Genomic DNA, 22680 nt, shown 5'->3' on the forward strand with positions numbered 1-22680 from the left:
AAACTGAGTTCACGATGTGCAGGAATAATATTCGCCGGTTACTCACGGAATTTCACCATAAAAACCGATTTATATGAATCGAGAAGCGATTTTTTAAGGAGAAATGACTCAAGCTGGTGTTGGTTTGAATCAAGTAGGAGAATCGACTTGAATCAAGTCGAACCCGACGGTTTGCGTATCTCAGAGTGAGACAGGATTGATACCATCGATCTGATATCAAATAAATCGACTCCTGGTATCAATTAGTTCGACTTGATTCAGAGTGATCCTTTTTACTTGATTCAGGACGACTTTCGTGGGTGTAGGGCTGCTACAGGAGGCGTTATCAATATCGCGGGGATATTTGTTTAGAGTTACTTGGAATTTGGCGATATGGGTGGAGGCTGCATTATGACAGATAGACAAGTCATAGGTTATCACCAGCCTGACTACTTCCTTATCCCATTTGAGTTGAGCTTGTGGCGACAGGAAATTATTTCTGTACAGCCACCGATTTATGAAAAGTCACAAAACAAATTGCCAATCGAGTGACCGGTAATGAACCCGTTTTGTCTCAATAAATTATTAATAATTGCTAATGAAAACGCCATTAAACCGATAGCAATCGTCAGTGTCTGATCACACCTAGACATTTCTACTTTCCTCAGTGAAAATGCCAAAAGTAAAACTCGCGAGAAATTAATGGAACGTAAAGCCGCGGATTGAAAGTAAATGCGGAAGTGTCTCACTGTTTCAATGGTAACGAAGAGTAGAAAAAAATATATGATCTAGATGGATTTAGTGGGGTGTGAAGGGAGGGAAATGGCGAAAATGCTGAGGGAAAAATTTAAGTGGGACAGGGGACTGAAGGGTAGAGTGGGAATTCAGGGACTTAGATCGGGAGATGGGACTTAACAGCGTGGGAGAACGACTTTCACCCATTCGTGGGGATATCGTACTCGGGCTCTTGTGAATTGTTGATTGATGGTGTGAGAGATATTCTCATCCATGGGAAGTGCAATAACACGTATTACTGAAAACAAAAGTATCGTGATGACACGGGACAACTACTTGTATTATAAAATAAAAAGTTGCTTTTCAAATACGATATGTCGTATAACAAAACTGAAAATTCACATTCTTTTCTATTTTTTGTCTTTGCAGAAAAAAATCACAAGAACTTTATGAATTTTTTAAATTATTCCATTTTTAACATAGAGAAAATCAAAATTCATCTAAAAAAATGGCATAATCTTTTTTGAACTCGAAATTATTGAATGGTTTAGTTTTATTTATTTAATTGATTAATTAATTAATTAATTATAATTGAACTGTAATTGATAAATTAATACCGACGCGCGAAGAATTCGGGGAAATCTGGGGAATAGATGAGAAATCCTGGAGATAAAATGGACGATAAATAAAATTGGTGAAAAAAAAAATATGGAGAAAGAGAGGAATGAGTGAAAATGAAAATGTATGGACATTGGTTTAACGTGTGCTGGTGATGGTTTTAGCTTGTTGGTTCTCGCATGCATGCATTGGTTACGCAAGAATGGCGGCGTGTGTGAGACTGGTGACCCACATAACACCAGGGAGCAAGGACCCCAACCAACTGCACAAACATATATATATAAGTACATATATATATTGCCCCGGCATTTGCCTGACATGCGCTTATCCCGCTCGTACGAATAACACCGAGAACACCCGATCCACTGCCGACGAGATCGCGCTCTCGCCCACGTGATCACTTTTAAAAAAAGTATACTTGAATGTAGGATACATTATGTACTTGACTTTAAATAGACGATTTACGGGTAAATAGAATTTTAACGGGTTACGTTGAACAGACGAATTCCAGAATGAATTCCTTTTGAGGAATTCATTGATTTATTTTTATTTTTACGAGTTCATTTGTTGAAGGGAATTTTTATAATTAATTTTTGGGAATGTTTTGATTTTTTTAATGATTGGATTGAGTCGGAGCAATGGAATTGATTGGATACGATATTTTTCTGGAGATTAATTTGTTTTTATTTTTAATGGGAATGGTTTCGTTTGGAGAATTATTTGAGGAATTACTTATGGTGATAGGGAATTTATCGGAATTCTGGAATATTCTGGATTTTTCTGGAAAGCTCGAGAAAATTCTAGATTTTTCCTATAACATTTTAAACATTTTATTCTTAACAGTTCGGAATATCGTAAAAATTGTGTTTTTATTGTTTAAAAATCTGGGATAATTATTAGCCTTTTGCATTCTTAAATTTTTCATAGAATTATCGAGTTTTACAAACATCGAACATTGTTTTCCATAAAACCCCTCATTATTAAGTTAACAACGAAACCAGCAACTGATAATTTCGTTTTTTTCGAAGCGGTAATAGCTATGCAGAAAATTGTTAATTGTTCAATTATCTCAGTAACGGCTCAGTTTAGAAGAGAAAGTGACAAGAACTTTTTTGCTGAGAAATAGATTCCGAGTTGAAAAAGTCGTATGAAATTTTCTGCTAAACCGACTCATTACTGAGATAACGACCCGATTATCAGCTGCGACCTTTTACAAGATTTTTTATTTAGGTTTTTGAATTAAAATTCGTTTATTTATTATAGTATTAGAACATCTGGGGTAAAATATGTCGAGCCGGAAGTAGCCCGTGTTCTCTTTATAGAGACGAGTTTCATCATCGTAGAATGATGTTTCCCTCGAAAAATTTCTAGGGGAATTTTATAAATAGATGAGTTGAAAGAGGTTAAATAGAGTTATACGATGCAATTGTGCACTTTCACAGTGGCACATAATTTTGCAGGGCAGATTCATGATTCAGTCAGCATAAATATGAATGGAGGTGAATATATTGGACTTGGATATGAAAAGCGCGGAGAAAAAAATCAGTGGAAATAAAAATGCAATTACTTCAATGGAGAAATAATTACGGACTGTTCTAATTGTGCTGGGTGATTAGAGTTTGGAAATTGATGATTCCAATGAATTTTTGTTACAGGAATTATGACCCTTACGAGCAGCCCGTGTGAGCTAGACAACATGAGCTTGTTTCAAGACTTCAAGTTGAAAAGGAGAAAGGTCGACTCTCGATGTAGTAGCGACGGTAAGGATCATCATTAATTACCGCTAATTACCGAACACAACATCTGAAACAATTTACTGTCTTCCCACGTGATTCTTCCTGATTCCCATCAATTTTCACTGAATAATTACCCAAAAATTGCAATTCCCTGACTCCTGATCAACTATAATATTGAAACTACTGATTCTATCGGAAATTACCAAAAGATCTTTTTTATAGAAAATTAAATTCTCCCCAAAAAAGTCCCTGGAAGTTTTCGCCTCAAACCAGCCATCTCCGAGTTAACCGACAATTCCTAAAAATATTAGAATATTATCTCATGATTAATTGCTTCTTAATTAAACATTTCCCAGAATTTAATGGAATTTCATTCCAGTATCAAATTTCCACCGAGTCCCTTGACGACTGAAGCATCACATCGAAAAGCCAGAACGCGAAATTGACCTTTAGCTTTACAATGGGCGCCAGAGTCAAGTGGATTGAGTCCCCCGGTATTCCCCTTTTTCATTCGTTGATATTCGAACAATTGCGACTAAATGGGGGGGGGGGGAGATGGTTGTTGGAGGGTTAATGGAGACACGAGGTACGGCGTGGGTTTTAACCCAGGAGGGGAATCCATCTGCCCACGCGCTACCCGGTTGTAGCTCCAGCTTCGGCATCTACAGGGTAGTTTGACAACGTCGTGAGTCGCGTTGAGACGTCATTCATTCAAAAACTAATTATAAATCCTCAACGTTCAAACCAAGAATACATCACTCATTCCTCGTCCCATCGACCTCTCACAGTGGAAAAACACCAAAAAAATCTCAACCTCAAAAATCGATTTTCAGAAATAATCTTCATCATCAATTAAATAATAATAATAATCAGTGGTACATTTTGGCGTCAGATTTAAAATGAAGATGAGAAAAATAGAAAACGGTTTCATCAATAAATTTTGTTTCCCCGAGAAATAGTGGTAGATGTGAAAAATAATAGAAAATCGTCGGAATATCGTCTAGAGATTGGAATGCCCTTTGCATCGCACTGAAATCATTGATCTCCCGGGTTGGGGTACCACGTGAACATTCAACAATCCGTCAACAGACCCCCAACGCGCAGCTGCACCCTTGCACTTCGTCCCATTCACATTTCTATTAATCCGAGATTAAAAATTGAAAGGATAAAAAAGAAATTCGTCAAGTGGGGGGAAAAAAAAACCGTTATAAATCATGAATTTCAATGACCTGCTGTGTGACCCGTATGCCTACCCTTATCAACGTTACCTCGAGCCACTGACAATGGCCTATGAGAATTATTACACATTAAATCCCTATTTGCGAATGGACTGTCCAGTGAATTCATTCATGTGGTGGGGGGGCGGCCGCTGGCCAAGAAAGTTCATCAATTCATTTAACGGTAAACAATAAATAATTGACTAAACAAAATCCAATGAGATAACGATAAGCCCTTTTCACTCCAACAGTAACTCGAATGGAAATAAATGACGCGCCATTCACGAAATTTCCGGTTCAAATCACTCGTCGACATCCCATTTTGCCCCAATAATTATGCCAAAAAAAGATAAATTACGAAAAATAAAGAATAGGGAGGCAAAACGGATGGATGACCGGCGAGTGAGACCGGGGATTCCCGCAAGTGATGCCCCTCAAAAAATGAAAAATAAAAAGATCACCCATCAGACCAATCAGAGACTGTCAAAATCAGAATCAGAGAAAAACCCTATAAATTGCTTCCCAGACTCGCCGGTATCATTCGGATCAGCAGGCTCACCATCAGGGATCCAGGCATCGGACGCCCCCTCACCCATAACATTTCCTGCTTCAGGGGATAGCATAGCAGACACATCAACATCACCAGATGTACCAACGATGCCGGGTTCATCGGGCTGTACAGTGGTGAAAGTGAAGAGTGAATTCTTACGAGGTAGTCCAAGTCCAGTTGGCCAACAGCTGGTACATCATCCTCAAGAGAGTAGAGAGACAGCATCACCAGACTCAGTGTTTCCAGAGCCATCGCAGCGTGACATGATGTCAACGAGAATTAGCGACGAGAGTAGATCATTCACACCAGCACCAACGAGTCCCGAGCACTCGACAGTATCAACAACACCAGCCAATGATCAATCTAGAAGCAGATGTGGCAGCCCAGAGAGATCAGATATGTCATCTTGTCAGGCTAAACTCGAGCCAGATAATTCGGTATTTGATGGCGGTGGTGGTGATGACAGACGCGATATAACAAGTCAGCCAAGTCCATCATCACAGTACAACATCAATCAGGCACACAGTCCCAGCAGCAATTCATCTCACAGTAGTAATCAACAACCACCAACACCACCCAGATCCAGAGCACCATCAGTACCTGCTCATCTACTTGCCCATCATCAGTTCTGGACGAATTCCCAGGGTTTTGCTGCCCAGAGATTACTCAATGGTGTTATTAGCAGTGCCGTTGGGTATGGACAGAGTATGACTGGTAATGGGGGTAATGGTAGCAATGGAAGCAATCAGGGGAATGGTGGTAGTGCATCAAGTGGGAGTACAGCGTCAGCATCGCCATCAAGTGAGTATCATATTATTCCTATCGAACCGAGTTCACCAACGATAAGAAAACCCCAACCGCGATGATTGCTTAACTTCAATTCAATTTTCTAGGTGAAGGAATGAAACCTCCAGCCCAACGAGCGGCGCCATCAGCCCCTAGACCACCACCTACAGTGATAATGGGTGAGGTGGGTGGTGTGAGAACAATGATATGGTCAGCACCAGCGATGGAGCCAGTTCCACCACCTGCTGCATCGTGGACGACAACGGCATCATCAGCCTCGTGCTCCTCTTCCGAGGAATCAGCAGCCCAATTGCTGTTGAATCTTGGACAGGAGTCGAGGGGAAAGCCACCGTGTGTCTCCTATGCATCAGGTCCACCTCTGAATATGGAAAGATTATGGGCTGGTGATCTGAGTCAATTGCCTGCAGCGCAACAGATGCAAGCATTGAATCTCACAGCATCAGGATCAAGTCCGAATCAACCATGGGTGAGAAATGGTGGTGGTGTCAAGTCTGAGGCTTCCTCGCAGTCACTGCAGTCAATAGCACCAGCTGCACCTTCCATACCACCTCAGGAGCATGAGGAGGACGAGACACCTATGATCTGCATGATCTGCGAGGACAAGGCCACGGGACTTCACTACGGAATTATAACGTGTGAAGGGTGAGTATTCACGTATTTGATGAAACAAAGTGTCAAGACCTCAGATGATTTTTCACTCGTAGGTGCAAGGGCTTCTTCAAAAGGACTGTACAGAATCGTAGGGTGTACACGTGTGTAGCAGATGGTGTTTGTGAGATAACAAAGGCGCAGAGAAATAGGTGTCAGTATTGCCGATTTAAAAAGTGTATAGAACAGGGTATGGTGCTTCAGGCTGTACGTGAGGATCGTATGCCCGGTGGCAGGAACTCCGGAGCTGTTTACAACCTCTACAAGGTAAATCCATAATTTTTCAATGTTTCTTCTCAAATTGACCGGGCGATCTGATGACAATATTATCAATCAGGTAAAATACAAGAAGCACAAAAAGGCAAATAAGACGAATGTGGGAGGTGGCGGTAATACTGGGGGTGGTGTCAATGGTTCTGGACAACTTGGTGGTAACAAGGGTGCTGCTGTGGCAACAACAATGCTGGACAAACACATGGCAGCGGCTGCAGCAGCAGCTGCTGCTGCTCATCACAATCAGCAGCAGCACACGCAGATGGCGGGTTCCTTTCTCCATCATCACAAGATCTCAGCGGATCCTCACAATACCCAGCCCACCCCCAGTCATCCAAATCATCCCTCTCACACTGGACACCTCGTCAATGGAACGATACTCAAGACAGCACTCACGAATCCGTCAGAGGTGAGTGGCCACCAAATGAATAATTCTATCATAACCAACAATTGCTCCACTGAATGTACATTGAGAGACACGCGTTTGTGCCATCCGTAAAATTGCAACTTCTCCTATTATATTTGTTCTTTGAATTTTCTTATCCACAACCTGCGCTGCATTACGCAATCACGTCAAGGTTTCCCATATTACGAAAGACGATAGACGAAACGCCTGAGACTTGTTTTCAGCCCGTTTGTTTCATTTTTTTTTCACAATGCAGTTGGTGTAAATCATCGACATCGAAATTCCAAAATAAACGAAAGTGAATGACGACGAGAGAGAGGAGAGAATGAAATATTTGAAAAGTCACTCTCTTCGTGCGCTCATGTCCTCACGTAGAGGCCATTGCCAAAAGTGAAACTTGGTTTTTTAAAAGAGGTCAACTTTCCATTGTGTCATCAACTTCCCTCTTCTTTCATTCCACAATAAACAAAGTCATTTCATTGAACGACTCAAGGATTTTAATCGATGAGTCATGCTGTTTTGGTATCATCATTTCTCAATAGCGTTTTCTAGAGCATTTCGGTCTATTATCTGGATTAGAAAGAAGAATTCATGCTGAATAGAAATGAGAATGAAACAACAAACGTACGATTAAAAAATACTAAAGGAGTCAACAATTGCCTGAAAACCTAGAGACAGTCCCCAATCATCAATTCTCATCGACAACACACGTCATCTGACCTGAATCAGAACCTTCATTCAATGACTCCCAGCTAAAAGCCCATGACAAGAAAAAAAATCCATTGAAACTCCATTACAATAGTAGTATAAAATCAACCCAGTGATCTCAAACAGCCCATAAATTCCAGTGATTCAAAGCAATGAAAGATCATCGAGCATAATTACAAAGAAATGAGACTCTAGACGTGGACACAAGCAACATGTGACTGAACACACCATGCAAGAATCATAGAGATTGTAAATGAGGATAAAACAACATAAATGAAAGTAACCAAGCATAAATCAAGCTGATGAACTCAGTCATCACCTCAGAAACACTAAACCAATCCCTAATCACCTAAAACCCGACTAGACGGAGACTTCCAGCTTCTCCATTATCACCTTGCGGATGCATTTGAGATGGAAAAATAATGAGCTGTGGATGCTGTGGCCTCATGAAACACTCCAGGGACAATAGAAAATCCAGCGTCAACCGGTGCCAAGGACGGGCAGTTGCTGTAGTTCTTTCGTAACGTCGTGAAAGTCTACAACAAGGGACACTGACCTCCTCCACCACCACCCCTATAACTGTCTCAGTCACTCCACCAGTGATTCGTGAATGTGCTCACTCGTGACTAGTGAATACCATTTTTTTTTTCTCCCTCCTGGCTCAGTACATCTAAAAGCGAGTGAGTCCCTCCAAGCTTTCCCTGAATTATCTCTCTCTGATTCGTTGATCTGTCTCTTTTGATCGCCAAACAAGTCCCACACGTTCATTGCCTGACCTCGAGGCACCAGAAAACTTTAAAAGGTCAGTGAAAGGCCTCGGATTGGATTCGACGTAGGAAGTAGTTGGAATGATCATTTTTTTCTCATTTTCCTCCACTGTTTTTTGTTGATCGTGGTGGGGATGAAAAAATTGGTAGTTTATCTATCCAATTTTCTCTTTCTCCCCTTTTCATCTGGTTAGAATGCTCGAGGTTTAGTCGTTGTGAAATATTGAGACTGCTGGTCTTGTGGCTAGTTACTTTCTCCTGTCCCTTTTTTTCCGGGATGTTTTGTCTAGCTCGTGGCAGGGATTTACTGACGACTTTTTACTGGATACCCTGGGGAGTGAAGTGTTGCAGAAAATTGCATCTCCTTTTTTTTAATTCAGGTGTAATTCTTCCAAAAATCCTGTCAATTTTTTTTTCACAGCACCAGTCGTTGGAGAGATGATTTAGAAATTGTTGATTTCTTCATTCGGATTTCTCCAAAATTCCTATTCTTCATGAACCAATCGCTGATTTCGAAATAACTTCACATTTTATTAAACTCTCAGAACGATCAGAGAATTAAAAATAAAAACATGTTTTTTCACCGTGGCCCCGGGGCCAGAAACCGTAACGAAATTTCAAATAAAGTAAGATCTTCATTTTTTTAGGTGGTACACTTACGACAAAGACTCGATAATGCTGTCAGCAGCTCGAGAGATCGGGCATTTCCTCTCGAGGCGACTCTAGCAATGATTCAGACACTTATAGACTGCGATGAGTTCCAGGATATTGCTACATTACGAGTGAGTAAATCATCTCAACAATTAAAATTCAGCATTAAAAATTTTCCGTATGAAAATCGTCTGTATGAAATCAGACTCGAATGATTCATAACAAAATTCAAAACGAAATCATTGCTGATTGAAAATAAATTGAGATGACTTATTTCTTTGTTTCAGAATTTGGATGAATTACTGGACCATAAATCAGACTTAAGCGACAAATTATGTCAAATAGGCGACAGTATAGTACACAAGTTGGTGCAGTGGACCAAGAGGCTACCTTTCTACCTTGAATTACCGGTTGAGGTACACACGAGGCTGCTAACACATAAATGGCACGAACTACTTGTCCTTACCACCTCTGCCTATCAGGCTATGCACAGCCAGCACAAGTTCACTAATTCGTCGGACGGTACTGGTGCTGACTTTATGCAAGAGGTAATTATCCCCCGTAATTAATCCCTAATTTTAACATCTCAACGAGATTCTCGAGGAAATATCTCTGAATCCACGAGACATACCGAAATATTCCTCAGGAGTTCTTTTGCAGAGTACAACCAGAGCTGCAGAAAAGTTTATAATTAAAATTTCGGTATCTCTTGTAGATCGAGAGATATTCAGGGGTGAAGGGAGCAATTCGAAGTTTTAAGGCTCGTTATTTATGAGTTGATTAATCATCCATCAATGGAATTATTTAAGATGAATTTTTTATGGATTCAGTGTTGATGGAGATGTTGGTAATTGTTTTTAGTCTGGAGTTATGTAATTCCAGTTGCATTAAATTTCACTGATTCAAAGTGAAAGTGGAAAGAGTTGGCTAGTTTGAGTTATTCAATTTATGTACTTTGATCATCTAGGTAGCAAACAACATGTGCACACTGCAGGCTTGTCTAACGAGTATGATGGGCAGGCCCCTTACCATGGAGCAATTGAGACAGGACGTTGGACCCATGGTTGAGAAAATAACTTATGTCACACTCATGTTTAGGAGAGTTAAACTCAGAATGGAGGAGTACGTCTGTCTCAAAGTCATTACTATGCTTTCGCAAGGTGAGTTTACTCCACTGAATTATTTATTAATGTCTAGTTACTTGAAAATTCTGCTATTTCTCATTTGCAAATTGTGATGATTAATTTAAAATAATTAAGTGCTTATTGAAAAATTAATAGACTGTGAAATGTTCAGCAGAAATTTTTTTTCGGGTCTACTTGTTTTGAATTTTATAATTAAATGATAGACTTAGATATCCGGAATTGTCTGATTTGAATTCGTAAAATATAATTATGAACAATTGAATTTTTTTCTGCTTCAATTGGAGATGCTAAATGTAAGTCACCGTTTGAAAAACCTCCAGTTTAAAAATATTGAAAACTATCGCGAAAAAATGAATGCGGTTATGCAATAAATCGGAAATAAAACTCCATCAATTCTTTTTTCTAGCACGAGGGGGTACTATGGAGTTAGAACAAATACAGGATCGTTACATGAGTTGTTTACGAAGTTTTGTGGAACACAGTGCGCCCCAACAACCAGGACGATTCCACGATTTACTGCTGAGATTGCCCGAAGTGAGTCCATTAAAACTCGACAAAATCAAAAGTTGAATGAATTTTTTCTCCCTCAATCGTTCCCCAATAAAATTCGTTCTAATTCTAAATTAATATGAGAATATATTAATATGAGAATATATCAATTTTGTAAATGATCTAGATAAGAGAGATTTTTCTCGTTGGAAAATCTCAAAAATCATCAGCTAAAACCAATAAATTTCAACTTTCAGGTGCAATCAGCAGCGACTCTACTCCTCGAGAGCAAAATGTTCTACGTTCCTTTTCTCCTGAACTCAGCAATTCAAAGATAGTAACTAAAATCCCCCTCGAATTAAATCGACGATAAAAAAAATAATAATAAATGAAAAAATGGGGGAACCCCTCGATAACTGCCCCTGGGTATCAGGCAAAGACTTTCATGTATATATATACATATATAATAAACAATATAAATGTGTTTTTCGTTGAGGTGTACAAAACTAAAAAAAGAAACACAAAAAATTATTGAGAATGTGAAGAAAAAAATAATTATTATTATAACTAAAAGTAACTACGATGGATAAGATGAATGAGGAGATAAAGTACTAGGTAATTTTTCATTGGTACAATGAAAAATGAATATAAACAAAATGCTAGGGAAATTAATGAGAAGAAAATTAATTAATGAAAAGTTGAAGAAAATACAATCGACAAGAACTGAAAACTTTTATATCGAAACTAAAAGACTATATTTCTGTACGCAGTCGCGCAACTAATGTCATTGTGTGTTCATGTTGCATAATCCAATCGATTTAAATTAAGACTCTCGTACATTTTTTGTGCCCTGATATTGAAATTTATTGAGAATTATTGACAATTTGGGAATGAGATGTTTCATTCTGTGTTAAAGTGATTAACCAGAATTCCGTGATATATCTCGAGAAGGAGTGGACTTAGAAGAAAATTTCATGAGACATTTTATGTGGGGAATTTCATTTTCTGCAAATTACTTTTCATGGAATTTTCTCGTAAATCCACTCATTACCGAGATATTCGGTAAATTAGTAATTGGAGTTTTCATCCCATTTGATTAAAAATCGTTTGTTTTATTTTTATTAATTGTTTAATTACGTCGATAACGAGTGGTTTTAGAGGAAAATGTGAGAAGAATTTTTTGTTGAATGTTTAATTGTCTATAGAAGTTGTCTCTAACATTTTCGTCTAAAATCGCTTATTACGGAGATAACTGGGAAATATCTTGAGTGAAAATTCCAGTGCTGACGTTTCATCACTTCAATGCAGAATAGACGAGTTAACTTAATTGATTAAATAATTAATTGAATGAAGAAACCGACGTGGAAATATATGAAGTACTAACATTGGTTTGAGTAATTAGTGATTGACGATATTTAGGGCCTTGTTGCATTTTTTAATTAGTTATCTATGAATGATTTTGTCATCTGACTTATCAAGTTACAAAATTAATAGATATCTTCAGAGATTCATTAAAATATTTAAATTATAATTATTGAAAGCCACTTTTACTGCAAAATTCTTCCAGTTTTATAGATTTTTTTCACTCAATTATGGAATATTTTCAATATTTCGAGCATTTTTGAATTGCGTTTTCACCCGAAAATTTCCTCGATGCATTACAGAAATTCTGTCCTGAATTGGCAAGTCGTATCTCCATTCCACGATTAATTAATAAAAATCCTCTGTTTTTGTTGAGATTGGAACATTTATTAATTGTTTAATTACGAAAAAGATAAGACAATTCGAGATGATAAAACAATGCCTCTTCATTACAGAATTTAGAATTCTAGAATCTAGATTTTCTTTTTCAATTTAAAAGTCATAATAAATTCGATAAAAAAAGAAGACTGCACACGTCGGTACGTGAAAGTACCCGAAATAAAATCAATTAATTTCCAAGAGTGCGCACACACTCGGCCTCCTCCGATTGGCTCAATAAATCTTAAGGTACGAGAATAAAAGAACATTTTTTAATAATAAAACAAAATTGAAAAAAATGATTTCTCAAGTTTTTTCAGCGTTTAAGAATCGCTAAAAATCCCATGAACTCATCGCAAATGAAAAACCATCCAAAATTCCCGCAGAAGAGCCCGAAAATAACCGATAAATCTCAAGATCGAGAGATAACGAAGAGATAAACCAAAAAATTTAGGAACAAGCAATCGCAAAAAACGAAAAGAAGCAATAATTTACTTTTTATCATTTTTTTACTCTTGCCTCTGTCAAAATCATGAGAAACACGAACATCTAGAATTTTCATGGCTGTGTGCCTTCCCCTCTGGACTTGATTAACGAAAAAATCTAATTAAAAATTATCAATAAATTGACAATAATTTTATTCCCATTCGACGACCAATTAGAGAATTAGACTAATTATAAATCGATACCTATCAAGATTCAAGAAAATTCAAAATTATCATTAATGAATTTATAAAAATTGTTGATTAATTCAAGAATTAAGTCGTGAAGTCATAAAATTAGAAAGATGTATTTTTTCTCTCGCAAAAGTCGATTTATCTCGACAACTAGTGATCCTACGACAAGAAGTCACTGGACGTTTTTCAAAGAGAACTAAATTCCACGTGAAAAGTTCAAATAAGGTTTTTCGCCAAGACCACTCATTACTGAGATAATTTGAACCATCTAAACCGAATTATCTCCCCTGTTCCCAGACTTCACCACTAAATGAATTATTTTGAGTTCAGAGGCGACTGACGCACGTTATCCACGAAATAAACAAGACCTTGGGCCTACTAGCCTAGGGATAAGTTGTCCATACTATAAGACTTAAACTACTGGATGGAAAACTACTTTATGCCGCTATAAAAATAATGAAACCAACAAATTGTGTACATTATTTGATAATTATTTGACAAAGGGCTACTGTATTACCAGATCATCGTCGTACCCTCGCGTGATATCTAAAAGTCAAGATATTTATCAATCATTCCACCCCAATTTACAATTATTCCAACTCCCAACCCCTCCAAAACCAAAAAATCAGTGCAAAAAATAAAAAAAAAGGCCACCTCCATCTATTCTTTTCGCAAAACCCCGGAATCTATTGCAGATACAAAAAAAATCCTCAGAACTTTTTTATAGCCCTTCAAATTCCCCAGGAAAAAGTTCCCCACGATGCCCCCCTAATTTCCCCCTGATTCCAACATATCCCCTAAAAACCGAATCGAAAAACCCCAAACTTGACGTAATTTCAATGTTTCCCCTCCAAAAATAAAAAAAATTGATAATAAATCGACTGAAAAAAAGTCGAAAGTAACTCGAGGGTCACCCACGACGCCATAAAAAATTTGTACATAATTAAAAACCCTATGTTAACCCCGCAGCTAATAATATCAATTAATTTATCGAATTTCTCTAATGATTATTCCCACTGGTTTGTCAATAATCGATTGTAAATACGTCTTTCAATCCAACTCCGATGATTAATCACTGAATGCTAACAGAATGAATTCCTAGTTTTGTTAATTAATTGATCAATTGAGATAAAAAAAAACAGTGGGCTGTCTTCACGAATGAAATGTGTAATTATAATTATAAATATGTACAAAGATGTCTGGGGAGTACAGCAGCCTTTTCGCGATAATGAGAGAAGGCTAATTATGCGTTGGATCAGCAAGACTTAGGGCATTATACTACCGAGAGTATTATCGTGCCCAACCCTTTAACAATTAAGTGAATGAGAGAGACAGAGTGATGATGCCTCTCGTTTGTGGGTTAAACCATTGTACATACTGTACAAATCGGAAAATTTAGATATTCTGTTATTAAAATTGATACTGGGAGTCCATTTGTTGAGCATACGAGTTATTAAATAAATTTTCATGGAATAAAAATACCGATTTTCACCGTTTCTTTCACGAGAAAACAATTACACGAATTATTACCTCAAGAATTATTCAATTTTTCATATATTCCATGCCCTAAATAATTGGAGTGCAATTATTTTTCCCGATTAAATGATTTATCATTCCCACGAGAGATTGTTATTTTTCTAATACTTTTCGCTGTTTAATTTATAAATTAAAATCAATACGAATGTTCTGCAAATGAACTGCTCATTGCGAATGATTGATTGATTTTTATGGGAAAGTACTAGTCTTTTTTATGCTTTCGAGGGTTCTTAAAAGATTTACGACGGATTTATGATTCGTTAGGAAGAATTAAACTGATATTTTGAGATATTATGGGACACACTGAGGACTTAATAGAGATAAATGTTGACCCAGGAACGACAGGCGGATGTATTTTTTTTCCTTGATCTTTGTGATTTAATGAAGAGAAGATATTTTTCAGATTAAACAATTAAATTAATGAAATAAACCCACTTCATTAATCGTCATCAATATAATTTGGTCAAACGAAAGTTTTTCCAGAATAATTCATTATCCAGATAATTTATTAATTAAACAAATCAATGAGGCGATCAGCTAATGGAATTCATGTTGAATTTTAGAAATATCTTCAGAGACAAATTGCTTTTATCACTAATTCTTCTTGAGGTGAATGACAATTTTTATAGAAAAATCTCTCTCCATTGAATCACAAGAATGAAAAATGTGTGAATCGAAGTTACCACTTTTATCTATGTTTATAAAATGTATTAAATCCTTAAAATTTACCTGAGAAAACGATGAATTTCCTTTTTTATAATTGATTCTTACATTGACGAATGATCAGCCGCTCTGCCAGGCGCCCAAATAATTTCGTCACCACCTGAAACCCAGAGAAAAGACATTTCGTTTTATTTTCAATTTGTTATTTAACGAATACTAGTTAAATGGAGAACGAGTAAAAGGCTGACTTCTGAGAGCTTCTTAAACTCTATATACTAATGGATATGTACGATGAAACCCGAGTGACACTAGCAAAAATCATGTAAAAAGTTTTCACTAATCGAAACCCAGTGAGCAGTATTAAGGAAAATAATGGAAGTGAATTTTTTTTTTTCGTCTTCAGACACATCTGCTTGTACGTTTGCAATGTTTCCTTTCTATCGCCTGTACATAGGGTAAAAATGAGTGAGGAAGAGATTTTTCAAGTTACCGACACTATTTCATTCGTCCCACAGTTGAGAAAAATTATTGAACTTGAAGAAAACATGTTTTTTTCCACGAACAAAGGATGTTACGAGAAAATGTTATAAACATTTATTGTAGTAATTTCAGTTCTCTACAAAAAAGGTTTTATAATTTTTTCCTCTAAGCCCATTTATTACTGAGATAATTTCACGATTACGAAAAAAAAATCCATTTCATTCACGATAATTCCATGTTTACACAAAAAGCTAATTATCTCATTAACGATTGATTTGCGGAGAAAATATCAGGAGATTTTGTTTCTTGGAGATTTGATTCTCCACGAAAAAGTCTAACGAAATTTTTCTCTGAAGCCTCTCGTTGACAAGATAATCGCATAATTCCAAAAACTGTTCAATTCACCAAATTTCTCCGACAAATTCTTCTTCAATTTCAATAATAAATTATTCAAACAATTTCCCCAGGCAGAGCGGAACAACTGAGCAATGCCGAACTGTTGCGTGAGTATGAGAGAGCGCCCCCGTATTTTTATGGAATAAATAAGAATATTTTAAATAAAGATAAAAAATCCAGAAAAACGAAAAAAAAAATACACGTAAATCTTGAAGTCTGGTTGGAGATGCCTTTAATAGGGATTATAAAATGCAGATAATATATTATACATAATGAACAAAAATACAGTATATTATTATACATTAAAAATAAGGAAGTAAATAGAATTATTATATATATGACGGAAATAATGAATAAATAAACGAAAACGATAAATACTGGCATCTCTCTCATTTCCCGTTAACGAAAAAAATGAAAACATCCATTAATATTCAATGATTTCAGTTACTGACCCCATGAATTGCCCAATCTCTGAAGAAAACATTTTTCAATCATGTGGCGTCGGTGTGGCGCCGTATGAACAATGGATTAAACCGATAATTAACTAATTTATCGCACAATTGTGGGGCTTTTCTTTGTTAATTACACTCGGGGGTGGTTTTAAATGTTAACTGATCACTTGTTGTCACTGATTTATGTTTATTTCCCGTGAAAAACACCGACGAACTTCACTGGCGTCTTTTGCACCGTCCCCCCCGCCCCGCCATCTTGAAATTCACTAATTTTTAACGCAGCAATAAAAAATAAGGCGCCAACCGGAAATACCCCCCCTCACCAATAGAATCAATTGAAAAACAATAGATCAACCTCACCCAAAAAATTGTTGCACAATCCAGTAACTGATCATTGCTAATTACGGACTGTAATTACTGGGAGAAATGGAATCAATTGTCCAATTGCTTTAATGGATTTATGTGAATCAAAGTGTGAACTAATGGGTTATTAACTAATTAATATTAAATCGGTTTAATTAATAATTTGTTTAGTCGGTTGAAAGGATACGGTGGTCAGGGAATCCGGAAGTGGGTGTCGAGATTAAATCCACGATAAAACCGGATTTTTAGGAAATGATTCCATTTTGATTGATCCGTTAAATATATGGTATTCAATTAAAATTATTAATTATTATTTGTCAGTGATTTGAAGGCAAATACACCGGGAAATCCCAGCAATCTTGTCTAGAGTCTCTTTTCCCGAACGCCAGAGGCCCCGCTTCCGCCATTTTGCGCATGCGTCAATAACTAAGCACCGTCGCAAATCCGCGGGCAGTTTTGAATTGATTTTAATAAATTGTCATTATACTTCACGGAATTGAACGCTAATTACTATTATGTCTACTTTTATTTATTTTTTAATTCGTTGAAAAAACCACTAAACAAGAAATTCTTAAAAAAAATTTGAATAGTTGCTTTGAAAAATTTTTGTAAAGACAGAAACATTGAATATGAATAAATAAAACATGTTTATTGATAAAACATGAATAAACCTGTTTTTTAATGGGCAAATTGATTTTTAAAATTTTAAAAATTGTCTCGAATGTTGTGAATTTTTCCGGTTTGAAACAGATGGCGCCAAATGTACATTCGCATAGTAGGCAAGTACCAAAATGTCAGACATCGACAAATGGATTGAGATTGCAAAAGAGTGCAAATACTTGCCAGAAAATGATCTCAAGGTAAACGAGATATTTTCCAATAAATTGAGGATTAAATTCAGTCTCTACTGTATAGAAATCTCATGGATCCCCCCAATTTTTTGGTGATTTTCATGGGCATTTCCAGGAGGTGAATTTGGTTAACTCAATTTGTTTGGTGAGAGCAGTTATTAATAACGGTTTTGACTTCTTAATTAGAAACTCTGTGACATTGTATCGGATCTACTGCTGGAGGAGTCCAATATTCAACCAGTGTCAACCCCGGTGACTGTCTGCGGGGACATTCATGGACAGGTAATTGCGAGAAAACTTAACCTCAATGACATTTTTGTTTTCACCAAGTTTTTACGCTTAATCACCACTTTCAACGCCTACTTCCGGTCTATAATTGATAATTCAGTCATCTCTAACCGCTAAAAACCTCCAAACGTTCCTCTCAACTTTCATCTACAGTTTCTATGATAAAAATAATTGTTTATCTAATTTACTGCCTTCTATTCCCCCTGGAGATTTCATGATTTTTCTATTTTTACAGTTCTACGATCTAGAAGAGTTATTTCGCAATGGAGGTCCCGTGCCTGACACAAATTACATATTTATGGGTGACTTCGTGGATCGAGGGTACTATAGCTTAGAGACATTTACACGTTTGTTAACTCTCAAGGCAAAATGGTCAGACAGGATAACACTATTGCGGGGTAATCACGAGTCGAGACAGATAACTCAAGTCTACGGATTTTACGATGAGTGTGAGATAAAATACGGCAATGCCAACCCATGGAAATATTGCTGCAGGGTGTTTGACTTACTTACAGTAGCTGCCTTAATTGATGAACAAGTTCTGTGCGTCCATGGGGGTCTATCCCCGGCGATAAGGACCCTAGACCAAATAAGAACCATCGAGAGAAATCAGGAGATACCACACAAGGGTGCATTTTGTGATTTACTCTGGTCTGATCCTGAGGACGTCGACTCTTGGTCTGTCAGTCCCAGGGGTGCTGGCTGGCTATTCGGGGCAAAAGTCACACACAAATTCATGGAGATTAATGACCTCAAACTTATATGTAGAGCTCATCAATTAGTGCATGAAGGTAAAATCATAGAAACATTCCATTTTTCATATTTTAAATTTTGTATTTATCATTTCATGATTGTCATCTTCAGAATTATGGAGTTCATGGAAATGAAGGTGATCATCTTGAATGATTTTTGATTGAAGATTTTGGGGAATTAATTTGGCGTTTTGTCTGATTTTTTAGTAGAAGTTGAGAGATTATGGGGTATTTGTTGTTGAAATAAATGGATTGATTTGTTCTGTCAACAGGATATAGATACATGTTCGATGATAAACTAGTAACCGTGTGGTCAGCCCCAAACTACTGCTACAGATGTGGTAATGTAGCTAGTATACTACAGTTTAACTCAGTCGACGACAGAACAACAGTTTTATTCCAAGCCGTACCAGACACCGAGCGTGTTATTCCATTGTCAACAATTACCCCGTATTTCTTGTGATCAGACACACTGTATCGTCTCTTTGAATGCAGAGAATGGAAGTACAACTGAATTCACGCGGGGATTTTTGGTTGGCTGCAGTCGAGTGGCAGTGCAGTTTGAGTTTTCGTTGAATACCTCGGAAGCCGTTGGAGACTGGTTTATTTTTATTGAAACTATTTTGTAGCTCTCAATTTTCTCAACAAAATACGTGGATAGAAAAATTTTTCAATCTCCAATAGATTACGAGATATTCGCCAAAAACTGATCCACCGAAAATTTCACAACTGAATGGTGAGGGAAAATAGTTGGAAATCAATTTGAAAAACACTGACGTGAAGTGAGGGAACATAAAATACCAAAAACAGGGAGAACATTGTGTTAACAATTCACTTCAATTATCACTTTTTTAAAATATTTTAGTTGCAGAGATTAAAATTGAGGGGATTATTTTATTTTTCTAAGGAATTCTTAATTAAAATTTTAAATTTTTGAGAGAAAATACAATCGTTATGAGTTCTTTGTGTAGCATTCTTTTTTCATTGATTGCGTCAGTTGTTAGTGAATTTAATTGTGAATTTTTTTTATAATCATAAAAAATTGTGAATTGTACTGGGATTTCGCGGGAGTTTTTACAAGATTTTGAATTAATCGGAGTGGAGAGGTTTGAACCAGAGTACAAGGTATGAAGATTATAATAAAACCGGTGGAACAAAGTGATAAGCACGAGATAACTTCAAAATAAGGGGATCTGGAGATATCTTTAGCAAACTGGTGGGTTTTCGCTTTAATCCCTTTTTATTCACCGAAAATCTCGACGGGAAGTGTCTCAAGGGGAAAACGCTGAAGAAACTTATTGTAGAGAATTTCCAGGGCTGCAAAAAATTTCTTATCAGTTTTTCCCCTAATCCTCACCGTTACGGAGATCATTGCGAAATTGACAACCAGAAAAAAAATGAAATTCGACTAGTTCTTGAAGGACTTGCCTAATTAATCAATTATCCCGATAATTAGGTATTTTCTCGAAAAATGTCAAGATACATTATTTGTAAGTAATTTCCTACGCTACAAAAATGTATCATGGTATTTATTCGTAAACCCACCAGTTTAGGAGATATTCGCAGGATATTGCGAACAAAATAGTTAATCTCCTCTCCTAAGCCCTAAAAATGATAAATAATCGAGACATTCCGAGGAGTAAGACTCCAAGAACATCGAAAGCTCAAACTCAATGTTCTTCTGATGATTATCGAGGGATAACAGAAAGGGTTTTGCATTTCGTTGGGTCTTCCTAGGAATCAACGTTCTAGTATTTTAGAAGTCAACGAATATTAGTTAGCAATTTTACTTCCAAAATCAATCACACAATCATTAAAAATCGTGTTCAACTGGATTATTTAGGAAGGGACTACTATGAGTTTTAAATATTCCAAATTATTCAAATTTCTCCTTCTTATACGAGCGCAAATGAATATTTTTATCTAAACATATTAGTGCAGTGAATGTTTTCTTCGAATTTATCAGCAATCAATCATGAAAAATCAATTTTGAATAATTCTGTTGAATAACTCATTAATTAAAACTCATGTTAGTCTCACCTTGATCAAGCTCTCCTGCTTATAATTGCTCAGTAATTTTTGCTCTAAGAATCATCAACTATTTATTAGTTTTATTTTTTTATCAATCTGTCACTCCTCTCTGCACCCACTTTAGATTATTCTCCTTGATAATAGATTTTATGGCGATAAGTTGTGAATTTTAATGTGAAGATGAATTTTTTCACTCCTGAAAGTGGACGGAAATTAAAATTAGGGGAATTATTCCGAATTTATTGACTAAAATCAAACCCAACGAATGTGGCATTGGCATCTGCTGAAATTATTTATTATTCGTCAATTACTGTATTAATTAATGTGATAGGAACGGATTTTTACCAGAATCATTGAAAATTCTCCCCAGATAATTAATGATTCGTTGAAAAACGCGAGAAAATTGAGAGATAGAAATTAATAAAATGGATAAAAATTCAACGTTGGTTCAGTTTTTTGTTAATCATTGTCATCCTTCGAGCAGTGCCTTCAGGAGCCTACAGATACGGTCTATAAGCAAAAGGATGGAACAATAAACAAATGAAAAATACGAGAAACATTTCAATTTCTAGGATTTTTCATGGAAAATGTATTAAAATCTCATTAGCCACGCCTGGATCACGAGATATCAGCCAAAAGATAATTATAATTGATGTTGTGGCGCTCAAAATATCATACCGACTATTATTTTTAATTAAATCAAGCGTGTTAATGAAGAAGTTATCAATTTTTTCAGAAGAAAGACAAACTTGTTTACCGTATCCCACATATATCTCGAAAACAACTGGATTAATTGATAAAAGTAATGGCACCTTTTTTGTAGCCCATAAAATTCTCCACAAAAAAGTCCTCAGACATTTTCCGATCGATCCACTGGTTAACGAGATTAACCGAGGGAAACAGAATTTTCGTATGTATTTTTGAGACTTCATTGCTAAATTCAATTGTTTAAACAACATATCCTGCAGAAGTTGTAAATAATATCGTGTAATAGTGGATTTGGGTCAAACTGACAGATGTCTCGAGAAAACTGTGAGAATTCTCAGTTAAATACGAGAATAAACTCGAGATGGGAATTTCGCGAATAGAATTAGTAGAAGTGTTTGCTCCCACCTCCAAATGCCTCTCACTGTGATCGCTTTTATCTTGTCGCAATCAAGCCCTGAAGATCATTATCCATCATTGCAATGATTTAATGAAATTCACGGGGATTAACGACAGCAATACTTAATTATTCGGAAGATTTAATGTAAATGGGAATGAGCATGACACATAATTCTTGGAGATTCAGATGTAAAACTGAGGATATGAGTGGAGAGTGACGGAATCATTGTAACGATCATCATGTACCTTGAAAGTATAGAACTTTGTTATGTTAACGTCTGTAATAAAATAATAAAAACAACAAAAACACGATGTCTACTCTCTAAAAAAAACAAGAATGGATTCAATTGATTGATTGAATTTCCCTCTAAAATTGGAATGTATCAATAATAAATCATTAATTCCAAAAATATTCATCCCCTAAATGATAATATCGAAGATTTTCTCCCTCATCCCCAATTTCCCATTCAAATTCCCCGCGAATTCTCATGAGAACTCATCCCTTTTCCCGCGCCCATTCAAACCGCCACCCCTTGTCCACCCCCTCACCCACCCAACCCCCAAAACAACCCCAACAGATATGGATTTTATCCACCCCAGACAGGCCAACAACTGTCA

The 22680-nt window shown here is 36.6% G+C and overlaps 2 protein-coding genes and 1 long non-coding RNA gene across 10 annotated transcripts in view; 2 read left to right on the forward strand and 1 right to left on the reverse strand.

Moving 5' to 3' along the window:
• Hr4 (Hormone receptor 4) overlaps positions 1 to 12504 on the forward strand; it is a 50764-nt gene extending 38260 nt beyond the window's left edge. For 7 of the 8 annotated variants that reach the window (XM_011307787.1, XM_011307788.1, XM_011307791.1 and 4 more), the window contains 10 exons: positions 2988 to 3092; positions 4812 to 5636; positions 5729 to 6284; positions 6347 to 6557; positions 6628 to 6972; positions 9092 to 9226; positions 9383 to 9643; positions 10063 to 10255; positions 10647 to 10774; positions 10987 to 12504. In XM_011307787.1, the coding sequence (XP_011306089.1) occupies positions 2993 to 3092; positions 4812 to 5636; positions 5729 to 6284; positions 6347 to 6557; positions 6628 to 6972; positions 9092 to 9226; positions 9383 to 9643; positions 10063 to 10255; positions 10647 to 10774; positions 10987 to 11067 (2835 nt within the window). In that variant the 5' untranslated portion in view covers positions 2988 to 2992 and the 3' untranslated portion in view covers positions 11068 to 12504. The remainder of the gene's footprint in view (positions 1 to 2987; positions 3093 to 4811; positions 5637 to 5728; positions 6285 to 6346; positions 6558 to 6627; positions 6973 to 9091; positions 9227 to 9382; positions 9644 to 10062; positions 10256 to 10646; positions 10775 to 10986) is intronic. The other variant, XM_011307794.1, reaches the window with a different exon arrangement.
• Positions 1 to 16532, reverse strand: part of LOC105268331 (uncharacterized) — a 79488-nt gene extending 62956 nt beyond the window's left edge. Inside the window, exon 1 of the long non-coding RNA XR_892318.1 lies at positions 15412 to 16532. This is a non-coding gene — a long non-coding RNA (uncharacterized lncRNA). The remainder of the gene's footprint in view (positions 1 to 15411) is intronic.
• A 1288-nt stretch (positions 16533 to 17820) lies between these two features.
• On the forward strand, positions 17821 to 22152 carry PpV (Protein phosphatase V). Its single transcript, XM_011307818.1, has 4 exons — positions 17821 to 17896; positions 18074 to 18169; positions 18411 to 18966; positions 19200 to 22152. Exons 1-4 carry the CDS (start codon positions 17828 to 17830, stop codon positions 19388 to 19390), a joined length of 912 nt encoding a protein of 303 aa, XP_011306120.1. The 5' UTR covers positions 17821 to 17827; the 3' UTR covers positions 19391 to 22152.
• Positions 22153 to 22680: the final 528 nt, after the last annotated feature.

This window comes from Fopius arisanus, unplaced genomic scaffold (assembly GCF_000806365.1).
Source record: "Fopius arisanus strain USDA-PBARC FA_bdor unplaced genomic scaffold, ASM80636v1 scaffold00056, whole genome shotgun sequence".
Taxonomy (NCBI): domain Eukaryota; kingdom Metazoa; phylum Arthropoda; class Insecta; order Hymenoptera; family Braconidae; genus Fopius; species Fopius arisanus.

Coding starts and splice junctions, on each gene's coding strand:
- PpV (XM_011307818.1), top strand. CDS start 17,828: ATGTCAGACATCGACAAATGGATTGAGATTGCAAAAGAGTGCAAATAC. Junction 17,897..18,073: donor TGCCAGAAAATGATCTCAAG/GTAAACGAGATA, acceptor CTTCTTAATTAG/AAACTCTGTGACATTGTATC. Junction 18,967..19,199: donor TCATCAATTAGTGCATGAAG/GTAAAATCATAG, acceptor TTCTGTCAACAG/GATATAGATACATGTTCGAT.